Below are 13,462 nucleotides of genomic sequence, written 5' to 3' on the forward strand. Positions count from 1 at the left end.
GAAATGTTTATACTTTAGGGAAATCCTGATGTACCAAATTCAGAAAACCTCTTCCAAAAATTTTGCACATCTTCCATATGTTTCTGCCCTACTTTTCATGCTTATCTATCTTTTTGGACATTGTCCACCAAGTTTTCTAATTCAATAGTGGTACAAATATTAATAACATATGTATAATCCTTAGAGTATTTTCCTCTTGGCTCTGCTGGCACATTTGATTCACGGGAGTACTTCCCATGAGCCATGGGCATATGTTGTTATAAAACTGCATGTGGTTCATGCAGGTTAAAAATCCATATAAAAATCATGTCCATAAAGAACCACAGTAATGATATCTTACTACCCTTCACCATTTTTTTCTCCCGTGCATGGCTACAAAGCATAATGCACCAAAGAAAAGTAGCTACAGAAAGAAGATAATTGCAAGTGTGTTGAGATAGAGTATTTTTACAAATGCTAAATATCTTAACCTAAACTTGAAGTAGTTACCAATATTTTTTAATAGTTTCTGCCACTTAATGTGATGCATTTGTAGAAATAGAGGTAAGATTGTAAAGTAAAAGCCAATGCAAACTTTCCTTTCCTTAGCACTGATTTATTAATCCTTAGCTAAGCATTTCATCAGGTGAAATAAATAATGAATAATTTAGGGTTGCCATGCCTTCCTGTATATATCAAGGATTCTGAAAAATGAGTCTGTTTATGTTTCCTGTTTGTCATACTAATTTATTAATTTTCAGAAAATTACTCTGAGTTTGGTCCTCCTCATTGAATATATGTCAGATAAGTATCACATGCTTCAGTTTCAGGAGGAAATAGTACAGAATTCCAATTTGACCTTTAACTAGCTGTATGCTTTTGTTTACAATAATTAATCTCTCATTGTCAGTTTCTTCAAAGGTAACATAAGGTTATTGCAATGAATCAGTGAGATCTATGAGATAAGTACATAAACAGCACTGGCTCTCAAGTAAGTTTCCTCCAAAATGGTTGCTATTGTTTTATAGTGGGACCATCTTCCTCAAATGTAATAATTGATTTTATTTGTAGGAATAATAAAGAGAACAGGATTTACTGTGTGGGAATACATGCTTTAAAATTTTATATAATTTAATTTTACTTTTAATCATTAGCCATCACAATAATTCTATGCAATATTATCCTCATTTTCACTGTGGGGAAGAAAAAAACATATAACTCAGAGAGAGTTGTTTTTTTTAATCCAGATCTCTTGGGATGCAAATCCCGAATAATTCCACACAAAATAATTTAAATTAAGACCTAATGCTATATTTTATAAGAATTTCTTTTCCTTTTTAGGTTAAAGATTATCTTCAAATACAGATACTAGTTAACAAACAGATATTTAGGGAGAAATAGAATATCTCTACAGAGAAGGCAATGGCACCCCACTCCAGTACTCTTGCCTGGAAAATCCCATGGATGGAGGAGCCTGGTAGGCTACCGTCTATGGGGTCGTGTGGGGAGCCGGCAGGAGGCACTCTGCCCGTGGCAAAGGTCATGAGGAAGGAGGCTCGACATATGCAAAGGCGGGATCGAGCCTCAGGAGTCCCCCTGGAAATCCTCAAGCATCTACCCCCATAACCAGAGCCTGCCTACTTTACTACTTTGTGCTCTCACCTACACCTCTGACTTTACGGGCAGCTGTCCCCCACCACCTCTTTCGGAGAAGGAGTTAACTTAGAGCTCCAGTTAATAATAATTCCTGGGCATGATAGGAGTGTTTTAACCTACAAACTCATCTGAAGGTTCTCTAGCCTGCCTGACAGGCTTGTCCGGCCACATGTGATTACTCACAGCCTCCCAACCATGAGAGGCACGAGATGCTTTAAACCTTCTAAAAACAGGTTCCTTAGAAAAGTTAGAAAACCATTAGTATAAGTATAGTGGGCTGATTAGAAATTGTATTGGTGAAGGGTTTTTCATTTGTTGAGCCAATGTTTGTTGCTAAGTCTCCACATCCCCTGCCCTTACACACATTAATGAATATATAGAAGAAATAAGTATTAACCTTTGATATAAATCACGTTAGACCTTAGGTGAAGTAAATTATTTCCTTAACTAAAACCCACTATACCCTCACCCTATAGGAATATAACTTTATTTGAGCGGCGTCTGTTTTAAGAATAATCACCCCTGGAGAAATAAGTGTCCTGGTTGACTGACTGCTGTCACAAGGAGAGGCTCATAAATTGTCATAAATTGTCAGCAGGCCAGAAGATGATGTAACACCCCTAAGACCTCTGTATACATTTGTATGAAACACCTGACTTTAATAAAAGTCAGGACTGCTGACCCCACATGACTTTTGGATAACATCTCAGTGTATAAAAGTAGACCATGGAAAATAAAGAATTGGGATCAGTTTCTCGAAAGACTGGTCTCCCCATGTCTCTCTCTCTCTCAAACTCTGGCTGAGTCTCCATCTGGAGCGCAGAGCCCACCATGCTTACTAATTATGCCTGGGCTTCTAAGATCCGACTGGGGAGGCCTCAGTGTCTCCTCTCCTTCGGGAGAACGGAAGGATGCCTGGAGCCTACGTAAGTGGTGCAAGCTTCTTGTCTTGACATTTTATTGGCTTCCCGCGTAAACCAAGCTACTCAGCCTCTTTTCTCCACTGAATTTTCCTGCTGAGCTATCCTCATTCTATCACTCTTTATATCTATAATTAATATCTAATTGAAGCTATTGTATCCTGATCCTCGCCGACGCCATCCCCGCTTCGAACTCCCTGGATCAGCCGGGGCTGGAACCCAGCAGGGTCGCACAGAGTTGGACATGACTGAAGCGACTTAGCAGCAGCAGCAGAATATCTCTATGGAAACCCACAGATCCTAAAAGTGATATAGGTGATTACATTTTTTTCCTTCATTATTCCTAATCACATGGGTTTGTGTGTTGATCTGACTAATTTGATTTGACTCCCCTTTTCCATTAAGAAAAAGTAACTTGCCTTTTTTCAGAGGAGTCAGAGAAACAGAATTCTGAACTAACTGTAGGACTATTCAAAAATAGTTTTAAGGTAATAATCTGAAAATAATCTAAATTGACTCATGAATTTTTTAATACAGTCATAATGAAGTCATTACATGGTTAGATGTCAGCAAGCACAGTCAGCAGTGAAACAAATCATTCTAGAAAAAAAAATTAGGGTTGTTATAAATCCAAACTATTACCCAAGATATAAAATTTAACCAATATTCTGCTGTTCTATGACAAATTATCCTAACTTATAAACCTAACACCAATAAAAAGATCCTTAATTAATAGGGAAAGACAGATAATTGGAATTCTGCATAATAATGCCAGAGCTTCCCACGTAGCTCAGTGATAAAGAATCAACCTGCCAGTGCAGAAGATTCAAGAGACCCAGGTTATTGATCCTGGGGTTGGAAAGATCCCCTGGAGGAGGAAACGGCAACTCACTCCAGTATTCTTGCCTGGGAAATCCCATGGACAGAGGGGCCTGGAGGGCTACAGTTCATAGGGTTGCAAAGAGTTGGACACGACTGAGCACATATGCACCTTTATTAATACTGATGGTGCAAACCCTCTTGAGTTTATATTTGTTCATAGCATTACTTATGACTTCTTAGGAGTCTTAAATAGTAAAATCAGTACATATAGAGAATGTGAGAAGCTAATTTATGTTTCCAATTATATTGTAGAATTTATGGAGCTTCCCACCCATGTCTCACAATTTAGATAAAATAAGGAAAACAATCATTCAATCCTTAATAGACATTTACATATTGTTGCTTTTTCAAATTGTAGCATTTAGGGAATGCTGGTGATCTTTTCTCAAAGAAGCCATTGTTACAATTTACTGTGAAATAGCAGATATGTCCTAAAAATCATTTCCAGTTATTTTATTTAACCCCAAATTTTATTTAACTCGATGGCAAGTATTTGCTTTATATAGGTTGATTTTCATTTTCAAAGATCCACAAGCCTAATTTGACACTGAGCTATCCAAGACACTAGAATTCATTAAAAAGAAAGAGACATAAAGGAACATGAAGCTTGCTATCCTAAGATCCTTGGGACTAGAAGAAACGTGAATGAGCCATTAGTAAGGAAAGTATGAAATGATGACTTAGAGACTTGGATATATTTTTTATTACATTACCAAAAACATCCCAGGAATGGTTGACACTTCACATCCCAGAAATGATTTACAGATTAGAGTCATAAATAGCTGTTAGTTGCAGAGGATTGTTCACTGAGAACAATGACTTTCAAATTTTAAATATCTATCAAATACTTGAGTTGCCATAAATTTGCCTACAGGAATTATGCTTGTAAGGCTTGCTTTTCTTATAAGTGCTCTTAAACGTTTTTCTCTAGTCATTGAGGATTAGCAAAAGGATAGGTTCATTTTAATGTGAACATCACATTTTTTCCCAGTGCGCTGGCCACCATTGACCTCAGTTGGAATTTTCCCTAAATCAGCAGCAGCTCCACTTTCTGCTATACAGAGGAGTAAATGAAAAGAAAGATCAGGTTTGTAGAGAAAACAAACAAACAAAAAAAAAGTGAAAATTTTCACAACGTTACAATAAATTACATGCTACAAATCAACAAACCCACAACTTGAAATTAAGTATTCCATTGCAAAAACTTCTCTCCTGACACTAGAATGTAAAAGCTACAAGTCAATAAGAATTCAAAAATGAATGATATTGAAATTTGTTATTGTTGTTATTCAGTCACTAAGTCATGTCCAGCTTTTTGCCACCCCATTGACTGCAGCATGTTAGGCTTCCCTGTCCTTCACTATTTCCTAGAGATTGCTCAGATTCATGTGCATTGAGTCAGTGATTGTATCTAACTAACCATTTCACCCTCTGCCACCCCATTCTCCTTTTGCTTTCAATCTTTTCCAGCATCAGAGTATTTTCCAATGAGTTGGCTCTTCACATTAGGTGGCCAAAGTATTGCTGCTTCAGTCACCAACAGTCCCTCCATTGAATATTCATGGTTGATTTCCTTTAGGATTGACTGGTTTGATCTCTTTGCAGTCCGAGGGTCTCTCAGAAGTCTTCTCCAGCACCATCATTTGAAAGCATCAGTTTCTGGGCATTCAGCCTTCGTTATGGTCCAACCCTCACAATCATACATGACTACTGAAAAACCTATAGTTTGACGATATGGACCTTTTTGGTAAAATTATATCTCTGCTTTTAAATATGTTTTCTAAGATTGTCATAGTCTTCCGAGGAGCAAGCATCTTTTTTATTTCATGGCTGCAGTCATTGTCCTTAGTGATTTTGGAGCCCAAGAAAGAAAAATCTGTCACTGCTTCCACTTTTTCCATTTCTATTTGCCATGAACTGATGGGACTGGATGCCATAATCTTAGTTTCTTAAATGTTGAATTTTAAACTAGTTTTTTCACTCTCTTCTTTCATCCTCACCCAGAGGCTCTTTAGTTACTCTTCACTTTCTGCCATTAGAGTGGTATCATATTTGAGGCTGTTGATATTTTTCCGGGCAATCTTGATTCCAGTTTGTACATCATCCAGCCTGGCATTTCACATGATGTACTCTGGGGCTTCCCTGGTGGCTCAGAGGTTAAAGCGTCTGCCTGCAACGTGGGAGACCTGGGTTCGATCCCTGGGTCTGAAAGATCCCATGGAGAAGGAAATGCCAACCCACTCCAGTATTCTTGCCTGGAGAATCCCATGGAGGGAGGAGCCTGGTGGGCTACAGACCATGGGGTCTCAAAGAGTTGGGCACAACTGAGCTACTTCACTTCACTTCACTCTGCATAAAATTGAAATAAGCAGGGTGACAAAATACAGCCTTTCCCAATTTGGAACCAGTCCATTGTTCCATGTCTGGTTCTAACTGTTGCCTCTTGACCTGCATACAGGTCTCTCAGCAGACAGGTAAGGTGGTCTGGTATTCCCATCTCTTTAAGAATTTTCCACAGTAAAAGACTTTACTGTAGTTAATGAGGCAGATATTGAAATTAACTGTTTAAATGATTTCTGCTACTGTTAGTTATGATGACAAAATAAAGACTTCATTGCTCTTTCATGGACTATACTAGTAGCCTGACAAAATAGAACTTCTATTAAGGGAATATTAATGTAGATAAAATAAAAATATAATGTAAAAATCAGAATATACACATATAGATAGAGAGAGAATGCTAATAGTATGTAGATAGAGAGGTTTGGATGAAAAAGAAAATGTTCTCCAGAAGGTAATGTTTTATTTTAGATATTGACATACTTTGGTTTCCTTAGCTCATGCCACAGATCCAATATACTTAATGGCCACTCTGCCTCCTTTCTACTCTTGAGTATCTAATATCTGAGAAGACCACCAAAACAGATACATGACCTGGATTCCTTTATTCCATTATCTGGGGCTTCAGATGAGTAGGAGGTTGAGAAGGTGAGTGTGAGTCTAACTCAAAACTTAAGAAATATGGCATGTAGCTCAAGATTCATCTTCCATGATTTTCCTTTTGGAAACATATGCACTGAATGGCCTTTTTCCTGACACATTTGGCTTTTCTATATTACACTAGGAAACAATCATTATACGAGAAACTAGGTGACATATATTAGGACAGGACGATTTACTGAGGTTGAAGAAAAGACAGTACCCCAATAGGAGGGGATCCTGTGGAGACACTTTTAAAGGGTCAAGAGGTAGCTTCTCTCCTCCTGTATTTCCTAGGTTTGAGAAAAACATAGATTATAATCCTTGCTTTTCATGTGAAGGATATATTGTTTTTATAAGATTTTTAAAAGTATTTTTAGCCTGATGCCAATTTGTAAACTAGGGATTTTATAAAGTAACATTCTTTGTGAATCACAAATCTGACATGTAGTAGAAACTTACTTCAAAACAAGTTATCTATTTCATTAACTTTTAAACAATCTCCTGAATTATGTTAGCAGGGCATAGTAGGCTTCCTTTCAGAGCCAAATCCCAGTGCTACACTTGGATAATCCCCTTTTCTGTGTCTTCTGTTTGTGTTTTCTCCTGAAGGTTACTCAAAAGAAGGAGAAAAAATGAGAAACTACACAGAAATAACAGAGTTTATCCTCCTGGGACTGTCAGATGACCCACAACTTCAGGTTGTGAGCTTTATCTTTCTGCTCATCACCTACATGCTCAGCATCACTGGGAACCTGACCATTATCATCCTGACCCTGCTGGATGCCCACCTCCAAACCCCCATGTATTTCTTCCTCAGGAATTTCTCCTTATTAGAAGTTTCATTCACAACTGTCAGTATACCCAGGTTCTTGGCCACCATTATTACAGGAGATAAAACCATCCCTTTTAATGATTGTATGGCTCAGTTATTTTTTTTCATTTTCTTGGGAGTCACTGAGTTTTATCTTCTGGCTGCCATGTCCTATGACCGTTACATTGCCATCTGCAAACCGCTGCATTACTTGACCATCATGAATCACAAAGTCTGCACACTGCTTGTCTTGGCCTCTTGGCTGGCTTCATTCTTAATCATATTCCCATTAGTAATGCTCTTCCTACAGCTTGATTACTGTAAGTCCAATGTTATTGACCATTTTAGTTGTGATTATTTCCCCTTATTATACCTTTCTTGTTCAGACACCAAATTTCTAGAGATAGTAGGGTTTTCCTGTGCTGTGTTTATTCTCTTGTTCACTTTAGCATTAATAATTCTGTCCTACACGTATATCATCAGAACAATTTTGAGGATCCCTTCTACCACTCAGAGGACAAAGGCCTTTTCCACCTGTTCTTCCCACATGATTGTCATCTCCATCTCTTATGGCAGCTGCATTTTCATGTATATGAATCCATCAGCAAAGGACAGGGTGTCTTCAAGCAAGGGAGTGGCTGTGCTAAACACCTCCATAGCTCCCATGCTGAACCCCTTTATCTATACCCTAAGGAATCAGCAAGTCAAGCGAGCCTTCATGGACACAGCAAGGAAGACTATATTTTTCTCAAGTAAATGAAAAATAAAAGTCCTGTTTTATGAATTAGACCCATATGAATGAAAAGCAATTAAATGAAAATCTAGGAATCTCAAAATCTCTTAATATCCACACAGCCTCCCTAGATTCATTTTTTTTTTTTCACCGCTAGAGGGACTTTATTTATTTATTTTTATTTTATTTTATTTTTAAACTTTACAGATTCATTTTTAATCATTCATATTTTTATTGCCAGCAGTTTATCAAGGATATTTGCATATGTATATTTTCTTTTTGCCATTCAAACTTGAATTCTTCATATATATATATATATATATACACACACATCATATACACAAATATATGCTTATACAGTATACAGTTTTTTTCCCATTAAATTTGCAATCCTTCTCTTATGTACTTTTCTTCCTTTAGGGCTGGTTTTTCTAGTTGGTAACTATGGGAGTGATTTTATTTTCTTCTTTGAAACATTGTTTTTATGGTAATAGAGAAATTAGGTCTTTTTTTAATATAAATTAATTTCATTATTTCACACTAATTTTTAGAAAATTAAAATCAGAAAGAGGCAGAACAGGTGCTCACAAGAGAGAAAAGTGTTTTACAATCTCACCAGAAATCAGGTTTTCTAGAAATTAAATGCATATTAAATCATATTTAATCTTATTTTTAATTTACTACACAGAGACTATAAACATAATCCGACAGTCTTATTAGAATCTTGCACACACCCTCCTTTTCATACTGTGGCCTACTTTGTAACTATGTGAAAAACAATACAACTAAAAGAAAAATGTAATTTCATTTTCTTGAGAAATCAAAAAATGTTTCCCATTATGGAATTTAACATTTTCTGTGCTGTTGTTCAGTCACTCTGTCATGTCCAACTCTTTGTGACCCCATGGACTGCAGACTCCCCGGGTGCAGAAGACTGCACCCAGGTTTCCCTGTTCCTTACTCTCTCCTGGAATTTGTTCAAACTCATATCCATTGAGTCGATGATGCCATTCAAACATCACTGTATTATTCTTCAATTCAAAAAACTATTATAATAAATAGTTGCTTAGGGAAAATTATGATGCAGACCCTGCTTTGGGGAAATGCCAATATTAACATATATACAATAACTATTCTTTTAAGAAACCTGAAGAAACTGGCAACTTAAAAACGAGAGCTGTGTGTTAAGTTTTTAGGTGGGCAATATGAGCAACCCAGGAGACAGTGCCTCAAATAGCTCTGAGAAACTGTTCCAAAGAGGTACGGGGGAAAGATAGTGTATATGTGATTTTGATATACAATTAAGCACACATTTATTTTAGAATTTCTGCTGGTCTTATGAAGCTTCTGCCAGTCATGAGAAACAATTTGCACCATCAAGAATTTTAGTGCTTTTCTAGATATGAGGAGATACAAGAATTGGGCTCATAAAATCAGCTCCTGAGTGTATCTAACTATCTGAAGACTTGTCTTGGCAGTTTTCCTGGAGCAGAGGGTGCCTCATTTCTTCTCTCTACCCTTACTCCTTCAGAGAGTGTTGAAGGTCAGCAGTTGCAGCAGCACATGATTTAATCCTTTTAGAGGTTATATGGCAAGTACCCATGCCAATTGCCAATTTGTAGTTGCTGGATACCAAATATGACTACATTTGCCATGGTCAGTTGTATATTTAAGTAAATGCTTGATGTTAAGCTGGTCTTTTGATAATCAATAACTAAGTTTTTTTTTAATAACTTTCTCATGTCTGTGGCTATTTTGAGATAATAGCTTATACATACAATTCTTTTAATTGTCTCTTTAAGTGATATGCCTAATCAGTATTAGAGAAACTAACAGTACCAAAGTTTTAATATACACTAAACTGAGATTGTCTTGTTAAAAATGCTTATTTTAAGCAGTAGAATATGATATCATATGGAAAATGTACTGATTAGAATTTATATGAACAATTGTACAAGATCATACAATTTTAGCCCTGAACATTTTTTTCTGTTTTCCATGAAGTCAAAAACTGAAATAATAATGGAGAGTGCTCAAACTCATCCTACACTTTTAAACCATTATTATAGAAAGACTGTAATCATAATTCATTGAACTAAGTTTTGATATTCTTGTACAATACTCAGTTGAGAGTCTTAGATACATCATTTGCTGAAACACACAGAAAATAACATAAACCATACTGAGGCGATTTCCACACTGTAGGGAAGTCATGCAGTTACTTTTTCCTCCCCTCATGCTGGACATTTATAATTTCTAAGCTTAATTGGAAACATGTGAAAATACTGAAGTTAGACTTGATTGATAACTGTGACTTCTTAATAACTCAAAAAAAATATATACCATAGACTGTAGATAGGTGTAGTTCTGGTAATTAAAAGAACTGTAAAATTATTGCAAAAGATATGAGAGAGTTTATGTTGATATTATCAGATAATACAGCTCTCTACATAACACTATGCAAATTCCTTAGTGGTTAGTATAAATGTTTGCAAACTGTATGAGCATTTTGATTATCAATATCACCAGTCAAGATATACTTTTTCTATAAAAGGGTCATATATTAATAATTTAGAATTTGTAGACCATAAGTCCTTGAGGTAACTAACTGTCCCTCTCTGTAGTGTGGATGCAGCTATGAACAACATGTAAATGAAAGGGCTAAAGCATGTCTAATAAAGCTTTTAATAAAAATAGTTCATGAGCCAAATTTGCCCAATAGGCTATAGATAGTCTATCCACTTGCTGTCTTAAAATTTCCCATAAACTTTGACCAATTGGGCAACAATCTTATAAAATATTTTCAGAGAAAAAGATAAGACACATGTTTCGGCAAGAGAATAACATTTAAGGGTACCTCATAAAGTTGTTGGCAGGATTCGAAGAGGCAATATGAAGAAAACAATTAAAATAGGTCTGCTGCTGCTGAGGCTGCTGCTAAGTCACTTCAGTCGTGTCTGACTCTGTGCAACCCCATAGACGGCAGCCTGCCAGGCTCCCCTGTCCCTGGGATTTAGGTCTGGACTATAGTTTTTTTTTTTTTTTTTAATTTTAATTAGTGGCTAGTTACTTTACAATATTGTATTGGTTTTGCCATACGTCAACATGAATCCGCCATGGGTGTACACTTGTTCCCAATCCTGAACCCCCCTCCCACCTCCCTCCCCATACCATCCCTCTGGGTCATCCCAGACTATAGTCATTGCTGAAAAAAAATTATCTCTACCCTCCTCTTTCTTTTTCTCCTCCTCATTATTATTAGAAGTACTATTAATAATGTAAAGAATTTATATATATATATATATATGAGTTTCTAATTTTTTTTTTAAGCTCAGTAAACATTGTTATGGTCTGTGACGTGTTATTGATTATTTACATAGTCTTTTATATGCTTAAAAGACTTTATAGTGTAGAATACTTTTCTATAGTGACCTTAAAATACTTTGCAGAATCTCATCCTTGAGTACCATAAAGCTCCATTTCTTTTTTAAAATTTCTTAGCATATATACTTTATTGAAGTATAGTTGACTTACAGTGTTTCAGGTACATAGCCAGGTAATTCAGTTACACATATACACATATATTATTTTTCAAATTATTTTCCATTATGGGTTATTACACGATATTGTTTATAGTTCCCTATGTGATATAATAAAACTTTGTTGCTTGTTGTATATCTATTTTTATAATTAGAAATATAGCATTTTATTAATATGAAGTCAAGTTGAGTCAAAATGTCAAATTTTTTATTTAGGAAAAAATTCATATATCTTAGAAAATTTATGAATTTCTAAATTTATTAATTTATATGTATATGTATATATATATACCCTACAAATACTATTTATATATATATATATGTATATGAAAACTGTTCTACTATGCTTGATAAAAGCTTGAGAAAAGGACATAAAAAAAAAGTAGAAGAGATGGAGAAATCTGAAAACAAAAGCTAAATGAGATGGGAACACTGAATATGAAATAGAAAAAGTGAAACCAACTAAATAAAAGTAAAAGATCATCCTGTGGTCCAGTTCTTCTTAAACATGGCTGCTCCTTAGAATCGTATCTGGAGCTTTGGAGGAAAAAAGCAATACCTGGGCATTTGTATTTTTCAAAAAATTCCAAGATATTTCAGATATGCATCTTTATTTTAAAAGGTGATTATAGGTTTTCCTATTAAATGTTAGTGTTGATGATATAGAATTCTATTGTTGACCAATCATGATACAATGATATTAAGGAGTAATAGTTACATAATCACAATAGTAAAAGATGTTTTTCAATTTTCACAATCATTAGCCAGAGAGCATTTAAAGATCAGTGCAATTGCAAGCTGTAATGGGAACATGATTAACCTAATAATATAAAATAATTCCATATTGTTTGGGAGGTTAAGCAGAGAGATATAGTATTTGGAAGTACATATATGCACAGGTTTTCATCCACCCAGTCAGTCTACGTCTTTTGGTTGATGCATTTGACTCATTTACATTTAAGGTGATTATCAATATGTATCATCCTATTATTATTTTCTTAATTGTTTTGGGTTTATTTTTTTAGGTCTTTTCCTTGTCTTGTTTCCTGCTTAGAGAAGTTCCTTTAGCATTTGTTGTAAAACTGGTTTGGTGGTGCTGAATTCTTTCAATTTTTGCTTATCTGGAAAGCTTTTTATTTCTCCATCAAGTCTGAATGAGGCTTGCTGGGTAGAGTATTCTTGATTGTAGGTTCTTCTCTTTTCATCACTTTAAATATATCATGCCATTCCCTTCTGGCTTGTAGAGTTTCTGTTAAAAAGTCAGTGGATAACCTGATGGAAGTTCCCTTGTATGTTATTTTTCCCTTGTTACTCTTAATATTTAATAAAATTCTTATATAACTTAGAATTATGAAAGAACCTTGAAGCTCCAACAATAATGAAGTCTAAGGATAAGTAATGAAGTGTATATGTAGAAAACTTTCATGTGCCAAGAATATGACTAAAACTAAAGTCGACTGAGTGCTATTTTTGTAAGATTTCACATCTATTTTATTAGTCAAAAATAGTAAATAATTGTGATAAATGAAAAAAGTATTATTTTGTAGAAGTCCCCATTGAACTCTTCTGTGGGATGAACATAAACATTCCCAAGAGAGATTCACTATAGAAGAGAGTCAGGAGGCTCTGAGAACACCAATGGTAGCTTCCAGAAACCCCTGACGTTCCATGTCATAGCACAGCTGTTGCCTGGCCTTTGTTCCCAGGAGATCAACACAGGTCTCTCTTCATAAGTCACAACAGCTAAACTTGAATATTTGAGCATTTAGTGCAACTAAATGCCAGATCCTAGTTTAAGACTCTACACTCATAATACCCCACGTTGCCATGTCACTTGCAGTTCTCACTTTAAATATTGCTCCCTTAAACTTCTAGACCAACGTTATTGAAGAGGATGATAGAAGTTCCATATCTTCTTAAAGTTTTGATATTCCATTTTTATTTTTCATGAATCATCATA

At 35.5% G+C, this 13,462-nt stretch overlaps 1 protein-coding gene across 1 annotated transcript; it reads left to right on the plus strand.

Annotated features, from left to right (window-relative positions):
* The first annotated feature begins 7,051 nt into the window (after positions 1-7,051).
* On the plus strand, positions 7,052-7,990 carry LOC113893701 (olfactory receptor 6C1-like). The gene has a single exon (XM_027543575.1). The coding sequence runs from the start codon at positions 7,052-7,054 to the stop codon at positions 7,988-7,990; it is 939 nt and encodes a 312-aa protein (XP_027399376.1).
* The last annotated feature ends 5,472 nt before the right edge of the window (positions 7,991-13,462 follow it).

This window comes from Bos indicus x Bos taurus, chromosome 5 (genome assembly GCF_003369695.1).
Source record: "Bos indicus x Bos taurus breed Angus x Brahman F1 hybrid chromosome 5, Bos_hybrid_MaternalHap_v2.0, whole genome shotgun sequence".
Classification (NCBI taxonomy): Eukaryota; Metazoa; Chordata; class Mammalia; order Artiodactyla; family Bovidae; genus Bos; species Bos indicus x Bos taurus.